Source organism: Pseudorca crassidens, chromosome 14 (genome assembly GCF_039906515.1).
Source record: "Pseudorca crassidens isolate mPseCra1 chromosome 14, mPseCra1.hap1, whole genome shotgun sequence".
NCBI classification, from domain to species: domain Eukaryota; kingdom Metazoa; phylum Chordata; class Mammalia; order Artiodactyla; family Delphinidae; genus Pseudorca; species Pseudorca crassidens.
The window spans coordinates 44,937,284-44,962,445 of NC_090309.1; the positions used below are offsets into that span (position 1 = coordinate 44,937,284).

Sequence of the window (25,162 nt, forward strand, 5' to 3'; positions counted from 1 at the left end):
TTTATTAATCATTCTTTTAAAATTTTTTCCTTCCTTTATCTCTTCAGAAATTTTTAAAATGTCTATTTTTTATTTTATGTTGGATAATTACAAAATCTGAAATCAGATCTATGGGGATCTGAATCTGCCCTTTGTTTTCTGCTTGCTGTTTCTCGTGGTGGTAGCTGTTGTGGCAGTGTGTGTGTGTGTGTGTGTGTGTGTGTGTTAATTGTGAGCTCATTTTGTGGGGGGAAGTTTATCTGTGGGAAAATACTTCTGGGTCTGAGCCAAGGATGCATTGCTTCAGAGAGGATTTGTTTCCTTTTGTGTAGCCAAGCCTGAAACACTTTTCATTTAATTTATTTTAAGCAGCTTTATATTATTGTAGAAGCATACTTGTATGCTGTATATAGAAAACTAGAAAAAATGAGAAAATACAAACATAATTTCAGGGCCTGGAGATTACCATTATTAGCACCTGAATATATGTACTTCTGGATCTCTTTTTCTGCATTTGTGTGTTTGTAAATTATGTATTTATGTGTTTACGTATGTATTTTTTAACTGGGACCACATTATCGCAGATTCTTAGGGAAACAACCCTCCTCAATCTCGAGCAAAGGCCAAGAACTGCTGCTTCTGTGTCTTATTTGCAGGGTTCAGTTTTTAATTTTGTTTTATCTTTTGACAGTTACCTTTTTATTTTCTTTTGAGCTAAGTCAATAAATTTTAAAAGATTTTTAAAAAGCTATCCAGCATTTTTGAACTCCTTCCTTCCTTTCTTTCTAATATTTAGTATTCCTCATTGCCAGAAATAAAAGTCTGTGCTAGGTTTTTTTTAAACTTAAAAAGTTTTTTTTCCTGTATTCCTTCTCTCATTTTCCTCTCTTTGATTTGAGTGAGTTAGGTTCTATGTTATATCTGTTTTGTCTTTTATTCTTATTTTGTGTCAGTATTTCTAGATACATTAAACAAAAGACTAGATAAAGGGGTGCAGTGACTCATTTTGACAATCTTCATCAATCTTGCCCTTATTGGAATGTTGTTAGATCTTTGGTTTCACACTATCTTTAGGGAGATGCAAGTTTTTCTTGAAAATTTTGTGAGACTCCTTGGGAAAGAAGACATAAAAGGCAAGGGGATTTCTTTATCAGAATCTTAAATCATTTGTCAGTGCAACCTAATTCTGTGTTGTCTACTATTGCTTTTTTTTTAACAACTTTATTCAGATATAATTCACATACTGTATAGCCCATTTAAAGTGTCCTATTCAGTGGTTTTTAGTATATATACAGAGTTATACAACCATCTACACCACCAATTTTGGAACATTTTTATCACCCCAAAAAGAAACCCTGTATCTGTTAGCAGTCACTCCCCATTTCCCCGAACCCTGCACACACACTCATCACCACCACCACCACCCCAACCTTAGGCATCTGCTAATCTATTTTCTGTCTCTATAGACTTGCTTATTGTAGACATTTCATAAAAGTGCAATTGTACAGTATGTGGTCTTTTGTTACTGGCTTCTTTCATTTAGCATAATGATTTCAAGGTTCATCAATGTTGTAGCATGTAGTAATGTTTCATTCTTTTTTATTAAACTACTGTTTTCTTGTTCTTTGTCTTCCTCCTGCCCAAGCTAGGTATTGAAATTGTCTTTGTATTGATCATATTAATTTAATGAAGTTATAGTCGCAGAGATATTTGCGGATGAGGGAATTGTAAAATCCATCAGTTCAGTGGTTTAGATAAGAGGTTCTTAGTGGAGGGTGATTTTATCACCTGGGGGACATTTAGCAATGACTAGAGACATTTTTGGTTGTTGTACCTAAGAGTACTACTGGCATTAGTGGATAGAAGCCAGGAATGTGGCTAAGCATCTTGCAATGCACAGGACATTTCCCCGTGATTAAGAATTATCCAGCCCAAACAAACATGTGCCTTTCAAATCCAAAACATTATATCACATTGAATTATAGTTCTCTCAGTAGATGTGCTTAACTTTTATGTCACAGGGACAAAGTGGTATAAAAATCTATCTTAAATTCTGGAGTCCAGATATTTAAAATATTTGCATATTTGTCTTTAATATGACATATATGAAATATTTAATAATGAAATATTTAATAATTTAATTAATGATATAATAATCAAAATGTATTTTATATAGTGTATTTAAATCCTGGCTCTCTGTTATGTAGCAGTTGTATAAATGGTACAAATTACTTCCTTGAGCTTTAACGTCTTCATCTATAAAATAAAGATAATAATACTTAGCTGGCAGCTGAGCATTACATAAATTAATAGAGATGAACGTCTTGCAGTATTTCCTGAGCCAGACACAGTTTTAGGTGCTGGGGATGTGGTCGTAAGCGGCAAACATAACAAATAAGATTCCTGTCCTCACAGAGAAGGAGAAACTGGCTAAGCTGACCAAGAAGGAGATACAGGAGGGAAACTAGACAAGCCGTGGTATCACGAAAGCCTACAAAATAAAGTGCTTCTAAAAAGAGGAAATGTCAAAAACATACTTGAGGGAATTGATTGCAAAGGGGCACAGGGAAGCTTTTTGAAATAATGAAAATGTTGACATCATTACTGAAATGGTGGTTTCAAAACTGTGTACATTTGTCAAAACTCATTAAATTGTACACATAAAATTGGTGATTTTTATTGCATGTACATTACACCTCAATAAGTCTGATTTCTAGAAAATGTATATGTCATTGACAACAATTTTTTAAAAAGGGCAAAGGAGCTGTTCTAGATGAAGGGAGACTAAAGAGGTGTAACAAGTGGAGACAGTGTATCTTTCGTTGGATTCTGAATCTCTCCCCCCAAAAGCTATAAAGAATATTTTGATGGAAAATGTGGAAATATGAATGTGGATTATATATTAAAATGTATTGTATCAATGTTAAAAATAAATTATCTAGCCCAAAATGTTAGTTGTGCTAAAATTGAGAAGCCCAAATGTTAATAGTGCCAAGATGATATTATTATTAATGATTTGATTTGTCTTGACTGTCACCATTTTTTAGACACACCTGTAAATATTTCATTAACATTTGCAGGATGACCACTTACACCCTTTTCTTTTAATTAATCTAAGTTTGAATATCAGTGAACTGTTGTAACTTAGAGCTAGAAGTGATTGAGTATCTTAACATTTTGTCAACGTAGTTTCAGATACTTAAAATATTACTGAGTGTTGAAATTCCGCTTGTACCACTGAACCAGTTTACCAAACCCTCTCTACCCGCTCCCTTTCATGCTTCATAGTCTTCCATAAAATCTTTCTAAGGCACTTCTAGGGTATCTTCAGAAATAGGTCATCCATCTTATTTACATGATTAATTGACTTACTAAAATGATTTTTTATTTTCATGTGTAAAACCAAGATAGACATGACCCAGTTTAATATATTGACAGATTTCAAATTAAAGGCCGAATCAGTGCAGTTATTGTCATCTGTTAAATTACCTGACTGTTGGGAAAACCAAAAATTTCCCTGAAAATCTTTCTCAAACAATCAAAAGTATTTTGTTGTATCTCATACGCCCCTCAGAAAAAGTATTTGAGGTAAAATATTTTGTACATTTTGATTGTCTGACTCGCAGAAGGAGTAAGTTTGGGTAGGTTAAAATTCACAAATGTATGATGTCTCCAGGTTTGTTTGTTTTTTAATGTGTTGTTAAGCATCAAGATCATCTTGCAAAAATGATTCTTAGGGAGGAAGAAAATTGACAGAATACCCTGAGATGATTGTTAGTGGGGGGAATTATTTCAGTGAATCTTTTCAGTGATGATAAGTTAATTTAAGTGTTAGTATTCTTCCCTTTTTTATTTTAATGATGTGGAATATGTAAAAGCTCAGTAAAAATTACAATTTCAGATTGCCCTTCTTTTCTGCTGCCTTTCATTGAATGCCAAGGCATTGAAGCTATAGTGATAAACAGGACAGGCTGTAGCCCTGTTCTCTAGTAGAGGGATAATAGACAAGTAAATAACTAAATCAAATAATTTTGATTGTGATAAATAAGGACAGTGAATGTGAGAGGTCTTGAGAGCAGTAACTGGTAACTTTAGATTATCAGAAAGATTGTTGAACACTTCATTACGTTTAAGTGGCAATTCATACCTTTTCAAATAATTGCTTGATACATAGCAAGCATCTCTTTTTGTCTTGCAAATAAATATTTAAAAATTTTCAAGTCAGAAAATAAGTAAATTATAGCTTTTATGGAAAATTACCTTGGTGCTTTGATTTTTTTTTTTAAGTTATTTTTATTCCTGTGGATGAAGGCAAGAAGGTGAATTTGATTATCAGAGACACAGTCTACAAGTAAAAATCTTAGTCCACTTTTAGAATTCTGTCAGCAGCCGTTGTTTGGTATGACTGCACAAGCTGCAGTTTAAATAAATACTAAAAGAAGCAAGGTGGTTCTTCAGCCACCATTAAAATAATGAACTGAATCATTTGAGGCCTAAAAGACAAGAACACTTTACAATTAATAAATTTATTAGGAAGTTTTTGCATGTTTGACGTCACTAATAGTAAAAGTAAAAATTAGGTCTAGTACCATTAATTTAGTTGCCAGAGAAAGCAGGTACTTTTTAAGGTTTTTCTTTAACATCTGTTATAATAAGCAACATTTGGAGTATTTTTGATACTTTGGTCAGATTTTCTTTTCTTTTAACATCATTCATTTAATTTTTTTCTACATGCTACTAAAATATAATAAAATAGTCTTAATTCTTTTCACTAGTAACACGGATAAAATGCTAAATACAAATAGTATGATAAATGTAATTATGTTTGAGTTTTTAAAACAGATTTAGAGTCCCAAAGGAGAGACTGTCATTCCAGTGTATTCTAGAAATCTTTGAAGCCCATATTTAGTACCTTAGAAATGTATAGTTTTAGTTTTAGTATTTTGTTCAATGTGATTCAAAAAGGGAAATGAGCCCAGACCTTTCCCAGAAGTATTGTTTAAGTTCTTACTGTGAAGGAAGTGTTATGGGTAACTTGTAGGAAGAAGGAGAAACCTGGTTTAAGTTGTCTTTGAATAGTCTCTAGGGTCTGTCTGGCACAAACTTGAAATAGTCTTTCTTAAGTGCTTTAGCAACATGAGTTTCAATTCACAGAAACTTGTGTATCAGTTTTAAAAGTTTCTAAACTAAAACTAAAAAAATAGTTAATATACCATTTTTATAGAAAAGTTATACAAAGCCAATTAAAAATAATAGGAGTGAAATGACTTGTGTCTTTCAAAGCACTTCTGTTATTTTCCTATTAAGATAATCTCTGCCATTCTTTCTTGTTCTGTCTTTATTTTTATTAATTATTGATGTTCTGCAAATTTTTCTGGACTGTCTTCATACCAGGATAGATTTTCTACCAATTCAGTGAAGCTTTGCTTTAGTGGTCTTGAAAATTCTCAAATTCTCTATATTTGAATATTTGCATATCTTTCAAAACTTGCATCCTTCTCCTTATCTCCACCTCTTGTTCCCTGGTTTCATTTTATTGTTAGCCCTTATCACCAAAAACATTTACTTATTTTCTTTCTACCCCTTCAAAAATGTAAATTCCATGGGAGCAAGGATTTTTGTTTCTTCATTGCTTTATTTCCAGTATCTAGAATAATGTCTGACAGATAATAAACATGCAATAAATATTTGTTGAATGAGTGGCTGTCCTGATTTTCTCAAAACTTTCTCCACTTTCTATTGTATTGCTAAAACTCTTTCTTTTTCTGTACTTTTTTTTTTTTTTTTTTTTTTTTGCGGTACGCGGGCCTCTCACTGTTGTGGCCTCTCCGGTTGTGGAGCACAGGCTCCGGACGCAAAGGCTCAGTGGCCATGGCTCATGGACCCAGCCGCTCCGCGGCATGTGGGATCTTCCTGGACCCGGGCACGAACCCGTGTCCCCTGCATCGGCAGGCGGACTCTCAACCACTGCACCACCAGGGAAGCCCTATACATTTTTAAATAGGTTTCTCATCACTTTACTAACAAATTGAAGTCTCTTCACTTATTCATTTACATATGTTATCATTCTTAACCCATTAATTAACAACAAATTAATTGTTGCTCCTGCTTAACAAAGTAGTATTTATCTTGGACTAAGTTATGTATTGTTTTTCCATTTCTTAGCACCTTAATAATGAACATCTTTAGAGCTAAGTGAAGTCTGGGAAGTCTCAGGATGTTATAGTAGAGCTTTAACAATAACAATCAGTTTTTCTAACCTCTGATTTCTTTTATGTCTTGTGTATTTTTTAATGTTACTTGTAAGATTGGAATTGGGAAATAGGAATTTTTACAAAAATGTAGCTAGAATTCTCTGAAGAACCCAAAGAACCAAATAGAGGTTTTAGAATAATTTGGGTTTTTTAAATTTGTATAATTTTTAGCTGCCTTACCTAATATTAGCACTTTCAGACATAACAAAATCAGTACTTGGAAATAAAGTAAAAGGTAGTTTTTTTTTCATTAACTCTAATATTTAATAACCATCATTTGGGCTTCCCTGGTGGTGCAATGGTTAAGAATCTGCCTGCCAATGCAGGGGACACGGGTTCGATCCCTGGTACGGGAAGATCCCACATGCTGCGGGGCAGCTAAGCCCATGCACCACAACAACTGAGCCTGTGCTCTAGAGCCCGCGAGCCACAACTACTGAGTCCGCATGCCACAACTACTGAAGCTGGCACGCCTAGAGCCTGTGCTCTGCAACAAGAGAAGCCTCCACGATGAGAAGCCCGTGCACCGCAATGAAGAGTAGCCCCTGCTTGCTGCAACTAGAGAAAGCCCGCGCGTAGCAATGAAGACCCAACGCAGCCAAAAATAAAAAAATAAATTTGTTAAAAAATAATAACCACCGTTTAAAAAAACTTTACACTTTTGTTTCACTTCTTACCCTTCTCAGCAAAAGTCACACACATAGTAAGTCAAGGAGCTGAAATTTAAGCCTAAGTTTTCTGACTTGACTCTACCATAGTACTCTATACTAGGCATTCACATTCCACCATACTAGAGTACATCTTTAGATACACAGAGGTACGTTTGAATTTGCTTCATCCAAATATAATCAAACGTGATAGTGTACAGGTTAAGCAAACTGTATTAACACAGGAGGTCACTGATGGTACCATATGATGAAAGAATATATGAGATTGCTTTTATCTTTGTGGAGAGACTAAGATAGCATTAGAGAATGAGGTGTTAGAATAGGCAGGAAGTGGGGAGCCACCTGAGGAAGAGGATGTAAGAAAGAGGTGGTGAACCATATTAAAGATTAGTACCTATTTGGACAATTTCCTTATAACTCTGCCAACATAGAATGTTACATGGTACATCAATAAAATAGATTGTCTTGACTTAGATTATCTCCACTAAAAAGGATATAAACAAAACAATGATTGCTTTTTTTTTTTTTTTTTTTTTTTTTGCGGTACGCGGGGCTCTCACTGTTGTGGCCTCTCCCGTTGTGGAGCACAGGCTCCGGACGCGCAGGCTCAGCAGCCATGGCTCACGGGCCCAGCCGCTCCACGGCATGGGGGATCTTCCCGGACCGGGGCACGAACCCATGTCTCCTGCATCAGCAGGTGGACTCTCAACCACTGCGCCACCAGGGAAGCCCAATGATTGCTTTTTTTAATGCATCTCTCTTATTTATGCTTTCTTTTAAATATGTACAAATATAGTCCTGAAAAGTTTGCTTTAGGGCAAGGAAACTAAAAATTGCAATTAATTTGAAATTTATTTCTTTAAGTCCATTTAGCTGTTACATACTTGGCTATAGAATATTTTATCTTGGCATAACTTGCTTTTAACTGGAAAACTCATTTATTAAATATCCAAACTCAGTATCAATCCTTGGAATAAGTGATTTTAGCAATTTTTGACACTTACTATTCTTAACTGTATTTACTAATGTGATGCACATACTGAATATGTAGTTTTCTCTAAATGTGTGCATATTTTTGGTGTTAGTTTTTTTAAGACTAGTAAATATAACACTGAAGAAATTTTCTGAAACTTTCTAATACATATCTGAAAGAAATTACAGATAAAAGATCAATTCTACCTAGCCTCTGGTGTCATGTCACACTCTGGCTATAGGAAACCGCTTTTGAGGATCTAGAATCACACATCTTTAAAAAAGTAATAAAGGTTAACTTTTCATGGTTATTTGCTTCCTCATCGTAGTGTTAAGGAAAGAATGATTCAGAAGGAATTGAATACTTAACAAAAAATTATTCCTCAGCAACTAGTTATGTCTGAATGTGTAGTGAAAGCCAAATTGTAAAGACACTCACAGTTATTTCATAATCTTGCAAAGATTCAGTATTATCACATTAAACTAATCAATCCTGTAGTCTAATTCATCCCAGACCCTTTGTAGCATGTCATTGTTAGTAGTTATAGTGATAGACATGATGTGTTCTCTCACTTCCTCAAAGAAGAGGTAGTATAAACAGAAGATGCATACTTAGTGTATAACCAAAATGAATAATTTGGAGGCATTCAATTTTCTGAATCATCCTGTACCATCAGAATTTGTATATATTCTTGTCACAAAAAGTTTGACAGAAGTCAAAGGAAGTAAAACATGAATTGTAGATAGGAGAGAAATAACGAGTCACTGAGGAAGAGCTCACTTTCATGAAATACTCGTAAGATAGGATTTTTAATGAACTAACTAGCTTTCTTAATTTTACTATCAGTTGATTTTTTAGTTCTCTCAGAGAGAAGTAACAAAAAAAACTCAAGATACACACACTTGATCTTTTAATTGAGGAAAGTTGTTTAATTATCTAATACCTAAAATTCAGATTTCCAAATAATAGGTATTAGACCAGTTCAACTTGGACACTTATTTGATGGACATTTGATATGTTTATTAACTTAAGCCTATCTGATAATTGTAATTTTAGTTATTTAATTCATTAACTTATAGTTACAAAAGATTTAAGACTTTTTAGACATCTTTTTTTTCACATTTTTTAAGCTTTTTAATTGCAGTATACCTCTGTAGGTAAAGTATGCCTACAGAGATGTGCACGAATCATAAGTTACAGCTTGTTGAGTAATTATCCTGTCAGCATTACCCATATAACAACCTTTGGGTATCTTTTTATAGGAGACTTTGCAGCAGTTGATTATGATGTCTTTGCCAAATGTCTTAATCATTGGCAAAAATCCCTTTTCTGGTAAGTATTAAAATTAGCATAATGTGATAATAAAGTCTTATCTTTGTGTAGTATTATGATGCTTACCAAGATCTTGCTAATTTCCATTAACTCACTAGGTTTTTTGTGAGTCTATAGGGAAAGTTGGAGGTGATATTCCATTTTATATAGAGAAAGTAAACAGAATGTTTGTAAGTCGTAGATGGGATCAGACATACATTTTACATTAAGTCCAGTGGTTTTTTTTTTACTCTACCAAGTCGATACTTTTCTGTGATGATTTTTAGTGTCTTATAAACAAGTATAGAAGATAAGTACAGCAGTTATAAGCTTAAAAGAACATAACCTTAGAAAAGAAGTGATTTTGAAATAATTTCTAGGTTTTATAGCTACTATCTACCATTGCCAAAGTTGTTTGAATCTGAGGTTTTACTGATTGATATGTTGTAATTTATATTAAACTACTTTTGAGTGGAAAAAAGATGAGAAGCAGTTTCTTAGATAATTTAAATTATTTTCTTCAAAGTTTCTGCCCTTTACCAGATTTTAAGTGCGACATGTTCAGGGTTTTAATTTTTGAACAGTTGGGGAAATTAGCAGCTACCTAACAGTTTCAACAAAGGACTTATTCTTACAGGCATGTAACCCAAATCAAGTATATCTTCTCCAATTCCCAGTCTCACCCTCAGTCAAAACAAACAAAAATAAAACCAAAATAAAAACGAAATCCAAGCAGCTGTTTTCATTGAGCAAACTACAAATTAGATGGGGTGAATTAGGAGTTTAGATACTCTTTCGAGATATTCTGGAATATTTTAATATACAAATAAAAAATGTAAAAAACATTTTGTATGTAGAATGGAATTGTTTTCAATTCCACATGCATTTAATAATTACTTACCAAGTTAGAGGGACCAGGAATATAAAGAAAATGGTTTATGCTCTGGAGGGTCTTGTGTTGTGGCGAGAGATACACAGATTACTGGGAAATCATGTAATAATTAGTGCAAAGTAGAGAGATGTAAGAATGTTAAGGCTTATAAAATATGGAGCCATTGATTATTCTTAAAGTTGGTAGATTAGTGAGGGTTGGAGACCATTGGTGGTTGGGTCAGGGAAGACAACACAGAGATGTTAGAGCTGTGCCTAGGATTGTGATTAGATTAGTAAGTAGTTCATTAGAGGGACGAAGGGTAGGGAAGAAAGACAGGCAGAGGGAGTAACAGAAGTTAAGGCAGTGGTGTGTGTATATATGTATGTATATTTGGGGAAGCATGATTAGTGTGGCTAAGAAGGTAGGTTGTTTCATGGAGAGTAGGAGGAAATGTTTGAGAAGACAGATTGGCCTGATGGTGAAATTCTGGCCAGAGAAGTGACTTTTTTTTTGTCAGCTGAATGTTTTAAGAAAATTTGAATTGAATGCTGTTGGACAGTGAATATACTGTCCAGTTCTGTTACAGACCATAAACTTTATTCAGCTTGTTATATACATTTATTTTACCAGCCTCACCGTAACTGATATTTAAGGTTTTGATTTTCATGAATCTACGCAGGGGAAAGCCGTTTACATTTTATAGGTAGATGAATCATATAAGGTCAGTGTTTCAGAAAGAAAACACCAATAGGCCTAAGACCTATTAGGAACCATTTTGGCTGGCTGTGGCATGTCTCTATAGTAGAGGTTCCTAATTTGGTATGCTGGTGTAGTATAATGACGTACGGAGAAGTAGTGGATTTAGAGTTAGCATCCTTTATCACACAGAGCTTTGAAAGCTGTTTTATCTGTACTGCAGCCCTTCAAAATTCCTCTTACCATATTGTGCACACACAGAGCTGCTTTTCTGAATTCTCCACTGCACTTATAAACTTAATCCCTTGGTCAAGTTGTTGTGAATATCACCTCTAGAAGTAATACTACCACTCTAAGAGAGTTGAACTAAAGTAAAATGTTGTACTTAGTAGTTGTTTTTATTTCAGAACAAGGCACAGAAGAAGTTAAAAAGTTGCTTTTACTTTTACTGGGTTGCGCAGTTCAGGTAAGTTAAAATAATTCTTCGTATTTTTATTTTAATAACTTTTTATAAATTTTTCAGGCTCTAGTTTCTGAAAGACTTAAGGATGGGCCATTGGTGTTCAAAGTCCATGTTAGAAAATTTTAAATAACTGTATAACCTCCTAAGGAGAAGGTTTTTGAAGAAAAACACTCATTCTGTTACTTTATTTCAAACTTTAGTTATATTATCAGGTAGTCATAATCATTTAAAACATTTAATTCTTTTTTTTTATTCGAGGCTTTTAAAGGCCCCAGCTTTTCAAGTTTCCCTAGAGGTACCCTTAAAAACCTCTCCCAGAACATCCTATGATTTATGCACGCATGTGTGTGTGTTACAGAAGGGAAGAGGATTGATGATCAAAAGGAGGCAGAAATTATGAAATCACGATAATCTGCTGGCTTAGGAATCAATTAATGTAATAGAATTAGAAGTAACTTTAGTGCCCATAACACTTTAAAAACTGTATATAAAGATAAAAGAGAGCTTAATTTTAAGTGGAGAAAAGTTTGCTGATGATGATTTAGTCTTCACAAGAGTCTTTATAGTTGGAAGTGAAACTGTTTATAGTTCTGTTTTTAACACCATACTCTCTTTATGCTCTAGAGCTGGGCTGTCAGTAGAATAGCCACTAGCCACGTGTTGCTATTTAAGTTTAAATTAGTTACAATTGAATAAAATTACAGTTTCAGTTTCTCAGTTGCACTAGCTATATTTCAATAGTCAGTAGCCACAGTTAGCTAGTGAGTACTTGTATTGGACAACACTGATATTCTGATTATTCAACTTCAAAGTGAATCTTCTCATTCTATCTTTTTTCCGTCTTGGTACTCTTTCTCGTTTCTAGCCTTCAAGAACCTATCAACTTCATTCGATATTCTTTAAGAAAACCTAACCTATTTATAAAACATTTTCAGAATTCTTAAAACTTTCAGAGTTTGAACAGAGGTGAGATTTAGTACAAATTGTGGGTATTTTAAGGTAAAGGAAGAATTCTCATTGATCTGTGTTGAGACTGTGTTACAGGGTGAGCTTTTAAAGGTAGTATAAATAAACAGTGGCTCTAGGACTTAGAAAAGGGAAGTGTATGTGTTTAAACTGAAGGCAGACAAAGGTATGGCAGTTGAATTGGGGGACCCTTCAGTGAGTCATACTTATTATAACCCTGCCATTTTATATATGTTCACTGGCTCAAACTATACATAAGTCACTTTTGGAAGCATAACATTTAAAAATTGGGGTTACCATACCTAAAAAGTTAGTTATTTTATATATGCCGCAAATGTACTATCCGAAAGTCATTCTTAATTGTTCTCACTATGCCTGTCAAATATTATTTACTAGACCAAAAAAATTCTTGTTTTTAAACCTGGTAGTTTTTATCACATCCCTCCAAAACTCTGACTTCCTAGTCATAGATGGGAACTGTACATTTCTCATAATTTAATTTTAAATTTAATTTAAAATTAATTTAATTTAATTTTAAATTTCATTGAATTTCTATATCATCCTAATAATTTTGCTTTTATAGGATAAGGAACTTTCTGCACTGATAGAAATGTGCTTAATTAAATTAAATTTTATGGAAGTAGAAATAAAATATTATGATGTACACTAATCATTAGAGAAATGCAAATCAAAACTACAGTGAGGTATCACCTCACACCAGTCAGAATGGCCATCATCAAAAAATGTACAAAGCATAAATGCTGGAGAGGGTGTGGAGAAAAGGGAACCCTCTTGCACTGTTGGTGGGAATGTAAATTGATACAGCCACTATGGAGAACAGCATGGATGTTCCTTAAAAACCCAAAAATAGAGATACCATATGACCGAGCAATCCCACTGCTGGGCATATACCCCGAGAAAACCATAATTCAAAAACAGTCATGTACCACAATGTTCATTGCAGCTCTATTTATAATGGCCAGGACATGGAAGCAACCTAGGTTTCCATCGACAGATGAATGGGTAAAGAAGATGTGGCACATATATACAATGAAATATTACTCAGCCATAAAAAGAAACAAAACTGAGTTATTTGTAGTGAAGTGGATGGACCTGGACCTAGAGTCTGTCATACAGTGTGAAGTAAGTCAGAAAGAGAAAAACAAATACTGTATGCTAACATATATATGGAATCTAAAAAAAAAAACTGGTTCTGATGAACCTAGGGGCAGGACAGGAGTAAAGACACAGATGTAGAGAATGGACTTGAGGACACGGGGAGGGGGAAGGGTAAGCTGGGACGAAATGAGAGAGTAGCACTGACATATATACACTACCAAATGTAGAATAGATAGCTAGTGGGAAGCAGCCGCATGGCACAGGGAGATCAGCTTGGTGCTTTGTGACCACCTAGAGGGGTGGGATAAGGAGGGTGAGAGGGAGATGCAGGAGGGAGGGGATATGGGGATATACGTATGCATATAGCTGATTCACTTTGTTATACAGCAGAAACTAACACAATACTGTAAAGCAATTATACTCCAATAAAGTTGTTTAAAAAATGTTATGATATAATAAATGTGTAGAGTGTAAATCAGAACCTTGCTAAGTTTCTTACTGACCAAAGAGCCAAGTTTCCTTTTTTGAGTATAGTGTCTTCACTAGTAGTTCAGTAATTGGCCCAAGAGATGCAACTAAGCTAGACAAGGCAGTGCTGTCTGTTTTGTATGCACTTCTCATTTGGTAGCTGTAAGAATACCGTTAAACGCAGTTGGATTGCAGTATAAGAGAGGTAGACAAGAGGCAGAGAGTAAGATGCATGTTAAACTGTTATTCAGTACTGAATGGAAAGAAAAAGATGAGGTTTGCATTGTAATATTTTTAGTTTATATAACGTTTTTTAAAAGGTACACAATAAATAATTGCTGCCTTTATTCCACTTGATACATGTGTACTTGTATATACATTCTTAAATTTTGCCCCTGGTAACTTTGTGTTAGAAACAAATCAAATATTTATTGTATTACCTTATATGTGTTGAACTGGGCCACAAAAGTAGGTTTCTTTTATTGAGATTGATAGGATGAAGATGTGAGAATGAATTGTAAGCCTGAAGTAAAAATTGCTTAAAATTTTTTTTCCAAGAAAAAGGACTGTGTTGTTTGATGATAGGCAAAGACTGACTGAGCATTTTGGCTGTATTCCGAATTCTGCCACTGACTCACTGTGTTTTTTGGCAAGTAACTTATCCTCTCTGAAACAAGTTCTTGATTCTTTACTTCTCTGTTTGTAAAGTTAGCCTAATTATATTGTACTGACCTTAGATGGTTTGTGTAATGGTTACCCGCTTTAGAACTTAAAACTTTTCAGCGTAAAAATGGTATGGATTTTCAATATGTTGCTTTTTAAATAAATATTTCTAAATTGTTATCTTTCTATTAGGGTAGGTGTATTAGAGATCATTTAAATGCAAAACAAAACCCTCATTGTGCTGTTCAAAATGTAGCCAAGCTTTTTAGCTTAATGAATTTTTGGTTATTTACAACATATTAACAACTATACCCTATAAAGTATGAATGATTGGTTTATTCGTTTCTCTTAGTGTCAGAAAAAAGAAGAATTTATTGAAAGAATTCAAGGTTTAGATTTTGATACAAAAGCAGCAGTTGCCGCACATATTCAAGAGGTAATAATCTGTATACAATTTTTATGTATTTTTATGAAGCTTGTGGTATGTTTTATTTGTATGTCTCCCCAAATACCATCATGGATTAAGCAAGAATAAATCAAAGTCAATTATAGATGAACTCTGCTTTTAGAAAAATTATCTTCTTTTCTTTAGACATAGTTTCTTAAATGAATTATCTTCTACGTGGCACAGTGCTGACTACAGATGTACTGTTGCCTTTATCCATAGGGATATAGGCAGAAAGTGCTATTTGAGGAACGTATATTTCTTTGTTAGACATCACAGCATGAATAGTATAGTAAATGGAAGCAGCACAAAGTGGATCACTGCCTGTAATTCAAAACTAAAGTGAGGTAAGATGATAATACTAACCTATTAGTATTATGTGATTCCAGTGATTTTTTTTTTTTAGTGAATGGGCACAGCATAATTTCTACTGAAGATATTACTTGAATTATAAACACATTAGTGATTTATAACATCCATATAAAAACCTAAATGGAGGACATAGTGTACAATGTCAGATAATTGAAGCTAATATTTATTTGTTAAGATTGTTTTTAAAAGCTGCTATTTCTGCATCTGTCTAGTCTTGGGCTTTTAATCTTGCGTACTTTAGAGTTTTTAGAACTACAGCATGTTAAATTTTACATGCTGATTAGAAAGAGAACTAAGGAAAGGGAGAGAGTTTTAAATAGTGAGAATTGTTGTGTTTAAATATTCTCTATTTAAATGACTTTGTGTTCCATATATCATCTTTTCTCTTAGTTAATATTCAAACAGCCCCGCTTTCTGGTCAGTAATATTGTCAGCAGTAAGTGTATTAGTACTCTACAAGATACAGTTTTGTTGGTAGTTTCCCTTTATATATACATCTATATGTTTGTTTCTGTTAGCTTTGTGATTTGTATTTGATTTTGAATAAATGCTGAGTACCGCAAGTTACTAAATTTGCCACCATTCTTGAAAGTGTTATTTTTGCTGTTTATTGTGAAAGTTAAAGCAAAATATCAGAATCACAGTGAGAAATGGAAAGCAAGAAATAAGTATTTCACTCATATAACTTTTCCATTCTTTTAAAACTCTTTATACTGAGCGTCCTTTTCTCCTAAGTTTCTATGACAGTGTCTTCTTCAGAATCTATAAAGACTTAGCTTTTCAAGTATAAAAGTGCAATAACCTATATCCTACAGGATTAAAACTTTTGCTTTTGAATTCAAGTACAATAAACTTAGTCTTATCTAAGGAAAAGATTAATTGAGTTTGTTAAAGCAGTTGCCAGACCTATTAGTATTACCTTCCCTTAAGAATGTCTTGAATTAAGTATTTTATTTTTGGGACTTCCCTGGTGGTCCAGTAGTTAAGACTCCGTGCTCCCAATGCAGGGGGGGTGCAGGTTCGATCCCTGGTTGGGGAAGTAAGATCCCACGCGCTGCGCGGTGTGGCAAAAAATAAAAAATAAAGAAATTAAATATCTTATTTTTTAGTTGACTAAATTCATTTAAAGATTACATTTAGTAAAAATAATTTTAGTAGAAGCCTTTTCATCATTCATTAATTTCAAGATATCATATTTGCTTTTCATATTTTTATTATATGGGATATATAGTATTTAAGCTAATATTATACTAAAATTAAATGTATTTTTAAGTATTAGCCATTTAAAAAATTGTTTACTTTGGTTGCTCTCTAAAGGTAACCCATAATCAGGAAAATGTGTTTGATCTACAATGGATGGAAGTGACTGACATGTCTCAGGAGGAAATAGAACCACTCTTGAAAAACATGGTATTGCATCTAAAAAGACTTATAGATGAGAGAGATGAGCATTCGGAGGTTTGTAAATTTCTTTTAGTATATTAGGAAAGTTTACTTTCCAAAAAACTTCAGAGATTTTTCAGAATTGATACTTTGTTTCTTAGGGACAGGTAATAAAGTACTATATGTCTTTTGTGCAACACAGGAGCCAGAAAGGCTGCATAAGAGCCCCAAATTGCTAGTAAACACATTGCAATTAGGTTTTCTTTTCTCCTTCCTTTTAAATTACTCTGATTTTGTTCTTGTGTTTTTTAACTCATCCCCATAGTTCTGGCAACAGTACAGAAGTATGAAACTAAAAATATCGTTGATGTAAGTGGAAAAATCATTGCCTTTTCAAGGTAGAAGAGGTTAATTTTGTAGTTTTATTGCCACATTTTGAGATTGGAAAAATAAATGTTAATAAAAGGAGAATAACAGGTGTTCTGAATAAAATGTCACACAAAAGGTCTCATATTTTTGTAGTCAGTATAATGAGATATGATTTTAGAAAAGAGAATTATTATAAACTCCTTTAAGAGAGTACTTTGGTTTTTAAAAAGAGTAAAATTGCACCAGATTTTTTGCCTGCACTCTCTGAAAGCAGCCTTATAATTTTTAAAGGAGTCTAGACATTACTGCATGTGATGGTGAGTAATATTTTCTTAATAGCAGACCAAAGTACTCTGTCATTCTGGAGAATGTAAAACTTTGATTATTTGCTCCATTTACATGAGAGAGATGATTTGAACTTATTTATAGAGAATTTGATTACTCTTGGGACTAATGAAAGACTACATAGGCGAAATTTCTAAAGATTTTTTTGGAACAAAAAACTTTCACATCACTATAAAATATATTCATTTCTGATGGGAATTTTCAGTTTTTCTTAAGGCATTAAAAGAGAAGAAAATATAGGAAGTAAATATTTTAGAGCAACAACTAAATTTTTTTAAAAATCTAAGACAGTGAGACCAAAGGAAGAAAAGAGTGAGTTGCACAACATCCCTAATATATATCATCCTTACCCTGAGATATTTAGATTACTTTATTTTCAATCTGAACCATATTTTGAACCATATGCTATATAATTTTTTATGTTAGTGTCTTTTTACTGTTTTATCCATTTTCTATAACATTTCTCTATTTGCGTTTCAAGATATTAAAGGTATTTTGAAAAGGTGTCTTCCAGCTTCTTAGGAATTACTTCCAAAAAGCTGTACTTTGGTTTCATATGACTGATGGATATGTAAAAGTTGTTTGATCTCACTTACATGAAATAATTAATATGGAGTGAAGAAGGATGTTATTTTGGAGAAATATAAACAAAATACTTGTCATTACATGATTTGTGTCAAAACTAAAAGGAATGTGAAAAACTATATAGCATGATTGTTTGAAAAACCGTTTAAAAATCTGTTATCCTGCCTGATTAAGCATTTTAGTTGAATTTGTTTTTCTAACAAGGAAAAAAATGTTTTCTAAATACCTGAGGCAGGAGAATGTAGTCACATTCTCCTGCCTCAGGTATTTGGAAAACAAATTTCTAGCTGGTTTAAACTCACTTCTCTGGGGGAAAAAAACTTCAATTTGGATAAACAGTGGACTAGTTAGAAAAGATAATTAAAAATAATTGTGAAAAATATTAGACACATGTAAATACAGTATGTAAATATAATAATTCGGTATCATTCAATTGGATTGAAACAAGTTCTTATTAACATTTTCCCTTTAACTTTTTTCTGCTTTTTTCTTCCAAAATATTTTATTAATTAATTTTCTATAAAAAAACAAAATAGGAGAAAGTTATGTATCACACTGAATAGCATGTTGAGAGCAATGTTTATGGCTGTGATTTCTAATTTCTCTACAAAATTAACTAGCCATGATGGAGTAAAGAGAGAAAGAGTAAATATCATATTCATATTTTTTGGAGCACTTCAAAGTACAGATAGGTTGGTGCTAATTTTTAAGTGCAGAGAAAGCTTATAATAAAATAGGCTTTAAAAATAACAAATAAAAATCTGTACATTAAAGATATTTTTAAGGCCTTTCTGTGTACACAGCACTATGTAGAAAGAGAATTGTGGAGAGAAGAGCCATCCCATCAGGTGTTACAGGTCTGGCCCACTTCAGCTTGCAGGACCATCTCCTCTTTTCCCAAGGGGAAAGTGTCAGTCAGGCTGAAAAGGGCCACAGGCGTCACCAGGGAGACATAGCGCTCCTTGTCCGTGCTGTGCTTATCCGCTAGCACCATAGTGAAGGAATAGAATGGGATTCTGCCTGGACTGCAGAGCTAGTGCTGGAGGCATAATCTTTGTTCCTATCCTGCCAGTGAGGGTCGGGAACATGGCCTGCCAGCACAAGATGATGTGTTGAAGATCCAGGTCACACTGTGCTTGCTGTAGCATTTCTTGCGGCAGCCAGTAGAGATTTGGGGCTATGGGTGTGGACACAGTGAGGAGTCTCCTTTTCTCATAAAACTGATCCAGAAGTCATAAGACTGCTGTTCTGATGCCCACATTGATATTCATGGTTACACAGGTGGGCTCCATGCCAGACCAAGCCAGACTGAATTGACAAACTCAGGCAGGGCTACCCTGTGGCTTGTGGCCACCAATGCAGGACAACTTGCAAGTGGCTCCATAACTATTGCTGCTAGACATTTCATGTAACTGTTCCCTGGGACGTTGAATTTTGTCGCAGCATCTGACTCTGACTTTAACTAGAAATTTGCAGATCCCCTTGTTCTCAGCTCTGTCATAGACTATGTACTGTATCTTGTGATCTCCTTCAGGAAAATTTGAGTCTGGCGGGGAGGGCTTTTAGAATAACATCAGTAGAATGTTGTTTGCTGTGTCTGTTCCCTCGGGTATCTCCCAGGACACTGAGGACTGTCAGCTTATTAGGATCAGAAATGTGTTCTTTCATACTTGGGCACTTGATTCTGGGAGATTCCATATCATCACAGGCTGGTCGGCTGCTCCAGGCTTTGTTGTCCGCTCCCATTTCAGTGTGTATCCTGGCGAGCAGTAGTACTCACACTGGGAGTTGAAGTGGGCATCTAAAGCACTTAAATCCTCCACTTGCTGGCATGGCAAGAATTGGGAGCCACAGGCTATCCACAGGGGATGCTCCCCCTTGTCAGAACAGAGAGCCCTTTTTTCTGTTTTTATTGATCTTTTGTAATAATTGTTTCACTTCGATCTAGAAAATATAATTTGGTCGCCCTGTTTTTAATTACCCTTCATTTTTTTGTTCTTAATGCTATGAAACAAGAATCTCTTCAGTCGTCTCCCTTTACCAAAAACCAAATATTTATCGTCACTGTTTATGCCAAGCTTTGTGTTATAAGTTTATTGTATACTATCTTAGTAAGTCTGCGCAATAACCCCATTTTATAGATGAAGATTCTCAAGTTCAGAGAAGTTAGGTAACTTGTCCATTCTAACTCCAACGCTTGTGTCCCTAACCTTTATAACACCTTTGCCTAAATCTGTGATTGTGCTGAACACATCTCTGATTCTTTTCCTTAATGACGAGTTCTATAAGTAGAATTATTGTCACCAGAATTTTTTTAGCATTGTTGTATCTTTTTATGTTCATTCTTCAACATATATTAATAAATACCTGCTTTTTGCAAGATCTTGTGCTAGAGTATGTGGGAGCAACAAACTGACAAACTTTCAAAAAAGAACCAAATATTGTTACAATCTAATAGGGAAATTATTTTAATAAACGAATTAACTGTAATAAAAATTTGAAAGTGACAAGTACCAAAAAAGACATATATCTAAAAAATATCTAAAAAAATACTATAGGAATTTAAAGAAGGAAGATATTACTTGCAACCATTAGTGGAATGTCTAGGATCGGAAGAATCAGAGAAGGCTTTAGAAATTAAAGGTATGCCTTAATAACATTTCCTGTCAGATTTTTTGAAAATGTTTGGAGTTCTTGAGCTCAAGAAACTACCACTATTAGAGAAAAGTCAAAATGTCTACATAATCTTTAATGGAAAATATCTGTGGATACTCTTACTTCTCAATACCAGGTTTCTTTCTCTTTAAAAAATATTTTGCAGCCCATAGATCTTTTGTGCTCTGTTTGTTGGCATCTGGAAGTTCTTGATACTTTAATTTCACCACCTGCTAATTTCAAACGTAATATGTGTCTTCAGTACTTTTCTTGAGTTTTCCGTTTTGTGAATCATTCAGTTAAATATTTTTGAGCAGCTCTTTTTGTGCACACTACTATGGTGGATAACATCAGGGATACCAAGGAAGCATAAGAAAGATTGTATCTGGTTTATTAAAAAAAAAAACATTGTAAATGAAAAATTGTAAGACGGAATAAAATTAAGTTCTAGTTTGTTCATGAAAGAGATATTTAGTTAATACTGTGTGCAGGTGTTATTGTTAAAGACAGGAGATGTTAGAAGGCAAGATTAAAGATAATTGAGACAGTAAGAAAATATACAGATAAAAGTTGATTCTGTGAAGTTTGAGCTTGGGCTACTATGGAAATTAGTAACACTGTTCACAGAGTTACTGTCTCTCCCTTCACAGAGACAGGGAAGTTGGGCTGGACATACTGGGTAGATGGACAAGATGAAGTAATGTCAGTGAACGAACCACCCTTCAAAAAGTAGCACTGAAAGAGAAATAGTAGAAGGATAGTAAAGGAAAAATGTGATTTTTTCCCCCTTAGATAGTAGAAACTTGTATGTCTTTGAAGAACAAGGAGAAAAAACCAATAGGAAGAGAGAAATTGAAAATGTTATAGAAGTAAGGAATATATGTTGGGAATAAGAGATGCATAAAAACGGAGGAGTTTATCACAGGTGGTTTTGTTTCTTTGACAGTTGGAGAAGGGGTCATTTGTTGGAAGTGATGATAGCCGTTTGTAGTTGGGGGCTTATGTAGAGAAAAGGGAATATATTTACAACAGCCATTGTGGGAAAATTTTGCCAGGAAATCATCAAGATTTTCAATAAACGAATTGATGGGCATTGGAAAGAGCTTAATTGAAAGTGGATGGCAATTTCTGTAGTGGGGCTGTATATTTTTTTTGGTTTGTTTTGTTTTTTAGAGTTCTTTATCACCTTGGAGCAGAAATAGAAAAACTGATGGTAGGTAAGGAAAATGACATAGTGTTTGAGTCAGACTTGAATTTGAACTCCTGTTATACCTAACCATTAGATGTGTAACTTTGGTTAAGTTATTTAATCTATATGCACCTCAGTTTCCTTATGTCTAAAATAGATGTAAAGCCTCTATTGCCAATTATAGTATTGGTTAAGATCTTGTTGGAAAATCCCCTAGCTAGGAATTCTATAAATATTAGTTCCCTTTTGTTTTTTCCTCAAAGAGTGAGCCATGGTCAAAGAATGGTATGGTGGGCTTCCCTGGTGGCGCAGTGGTTGAGAGTCCGCCTGCCGATGCAGGGGACATGGGTTCGTGCCCCGGTCCGGGAAGATCCCACATGCCGCGGAGTGGCTGGGCCTGTGAGCCATGGCCGCTGAGCCTGTGTGTCCGGAGTCTGTGCTCTGCAGCGGGAGAGGCCACAGTGGTGAGAAGGCCCGCATACCGCAAAAAAAAAAAAAAAAAAAAAAAAGAATGGCATGGTGGTGTTAAATTAGAAAGTAAGGGTGACATTTAACAGCCTAATTTTAGTTCCAGGCTGAGTAGAAACTCTAGGGTAACCAAGAATAATATATTTGACTGGGCAAAAAGGGGGAACTGAGTGATTAGAGGTTCAGGCATAGGAATGGTGATATGGCGCAAGAGAGGAATGGTTCTTTCACTGGAGAAGCCTGTATGTATTGGATTGGAAGTGGATGTGGAGTTGTAGAGAGAAAGGGAACTGGGAGGTCATATTCTGAGGTTTATCAGTAGGAATACTGGAATCTGTGAAAGCAGTAGTTGGACAGACCTTGATTTGTGCTCAAATGTATTGCAAGGATAAAGAAATGAATTCTGATGGGTGGTTTAAAAAAAGAAGAAGAAAAGTAATGATTCAATGAGGGCATTGTAAGACTTGGTGATGAGAGACAAAGTGAGGATGGTGATTTCATGTTCCTGAGGTGTAACTCTACCCATTCTATCTGGAGCAGAAGGACAGATGAAATGTCTACCAAAGACAATTTCTGTTTGCCTGGGAAGTTTGAAAGAAAATCTGAGAAAGTGGTTTAGAATAAGAGAATTTTCCAATAAGAGGAAAATTAGGGGAATGGAGGAATATGATTGAGATACATGTAGGTTAAATAGCCCTTAAAGTTCAGATTTAGGATAAATAGAAGATTTGTGTCCCATGGTGGGTCTCTAGAGAAAGGAATAAAGTTAAGCTTTGAGATGGGAAGCAGATTAGAACTAGTATTGTAAGAGAGAGCATAGGGTATGGAGTGAAGAGACCGGTCTGGAGTCTTGGCATTGCTATGAACTAGTTGTGAGATCATGGGCAAATCAGTCTCTGTGCCTCAGTTACCTTAGCTGCAGAATTAAGAGGTTGAACTAAACTTCTGAGGGTTTTTTTAGGTCCCTCTGAGGTTTCTATTTACAATTCTAGAGGAGTGTTGTCCAATTCTGCAAGAATGGCAAGATTGTAATTCTGCACTGTCCAGTGCGGTAACCACTAGCTACTTGTGGCTGTTGTGCTCTTGAAGTATGGCTAATGTGACTAAGGAACTGTATTTTTAACTCTTTAACTTTGAGATTAGCCACTTGTGCTACTGGTTACCATGTTGGACAGCACAATTATAGACACATCACTCTTGAGTTAATTTCTTTACTATGTCAACAAGTCTTTTATGCCTTTCCAACAGTTGCTATCTGTTCTTATTTTACCACAATTTACTTTTTTTTGTTAAAACACTGGGAAGGGAAAGAAGTATTAAGTCTTGTTCTTGTGTTATCTACTAAATAGCTCATCCATCTACTGTTGAATAAAACTTAAAAAAATGACAGCTAAATATGACAAAGTTATTTTTGACCAAAGAATTCTTTTTTGATGTTGCAGTATAATACTTAGACTTAGTGACTAGTTTTGATGTGTTTGGTTCTCTGATACGTAAAATACTAAAAGTGATTCTGTGATTTATTTCTCTATTTCCTTAGACTATCGTTGAACTCTCTGAAGAGCGGGATGGTCTTCATTTTCCACCCCATGCCTCTTCATCTGCACAGTCACCTTGTGGTTCTCCAGGCATGAAGCGAACAGAAAGTCGACAACATCTGTCAGTGGAACTGGCAGATGCTAAGGCCAAGATAAGAAGGCTTAGGCAGGAATTGTAAGTTGTTGCTTTTCAAGGCTTGTTGAATTTATATAGTTGCAAAGGTGATCTAAACAATGTTTTTAGGCTTATGGAATATGGACGCGTGGTTCCCAGTTGCTAGGCTGTGTCAAAGTTTTTGGTAGTATTTGCCAAAGTGAGAAAAATAAGTAGACTGACATAAGGTTTTAGTAATGCTAAATCTTATCAATTTAAAGGATGCCCTTTATTCTGTATCAGTTTAAAGCATGCCCTATTTTTCTAGTGTTAGGATGTCCTTTCTTTCATAATGTTTTTCCTTAACAAATTGAGGTCTGCTTAATTTTTTAATTTCTTGAAATCCAAAACACTGGCAACCACTGATACAGATCAATAAGTTTAGCTTTTTTTAAATTAATGTTCTAAAAAACTGAATTTTTGGTATACAGTATTACAAAAAAATAATTTTGTGTATCTTCTGCATTGAGTAATTGAAATGCCTGAGTCATGTATCAATACTTAGAAATGGTAAATATTCTGGTTGGTTAGTGCTGATGAAATTAGTATCTATTTAACTTTCAAAGATCATTACAGGAAAGTCAGTATAAATGTCACATAGGCATTCCTTGGTAAATCACATGGAAAGAAATAACCAGTCTCTGCTGGAGATTTTCTGTATTGCAGTTTAAAAGAACAAAGGAGTTTTGTATTTTAGGCTTTTTTTCTTTCTTTCTTTCCTTTTTCTTTTTTGGTTTGTCTTCCTGGATTTTGGGCTTTGGAGTGTAGATTTTAAATTTAAAACCACAATATAGCAATTAAGTTTATTTACTGATTGTTTAAAGCGGTTAGTTTAAGAAAGTGGTTGAATATGCAAGGTAGAAAAAAATGTACAGTCCATAGGGAAATTTGAAAACAAAAAAATACAGCTTTCATTGTGAATGTCTGCATTATTATGTATCTATTGAAGTGAACACGCCCAGGATATTCTATAAACAGCTGCACCATGAAAATTAGGGAAGAGATTGCTGTTATTAGTTTGACTGGCAGTTAATGGATAGCCTAAACAGTGAGCACTAGTTGGTTCCATATAATTTAGCACAATCTTCTCCAGTCTTTAGATAAAGCATGCAATTAGAACTGCAGTGATGGCTGTGAATTCATTTAACATTTTGCACTATATTAGAATTTGATTTTAAAATAAAATTTACTTGGGCATAGCATTATTAAAATTCCAAGCAACTTA

At 34.4% G+C, this 25,162-nt stretch overlaps 1 protein-coding gene and 1 pseudogene across 10 annotated transcripts in view; one reads left to right on the forward strand and one right to left on the reverse strand.

Moving 5' to 3' along the window:
* Nucleotides 1-25,162, forward strand: part of CCDC88A (coiled-coil domain containing 88A) — a 192,386-nt gene that overhangs the window by 99,585 nt on the left and 67,639 nt on the right. For all 10 annotated transcript variants that reach the window (XM_067705001.1, XM_067705002.1, XM_067704999.1 and 7 more), the window contains 5 exons: nt 9,137-9,206; nt 11,163-11,221; nt 14,787-14,870; nt 16,569-16,709; nt 23,786-23,958. In XM_067705001.1, coding sequence (XP_067561102.1) covers nt 9,137-9,206; nt 11,163-11,221; nt 14,787-14,870; nt 16,569-16,709; nt 23,786-23,958 — 527 coding nt within the window. The remainder of the gene's footprint in view (nt 1-9,136; nt 9,207-11,162; nt 11,222-14,786; nt 14,871-16,568; nt 16,710-23,785; nt 23,959-25,162) is intronic.
* LOC137205756 (sushi repeat-containing protein SRPX pseudogene) lies at nt 18,766-20,525 on the reverse strand (annotated as a pseudogene).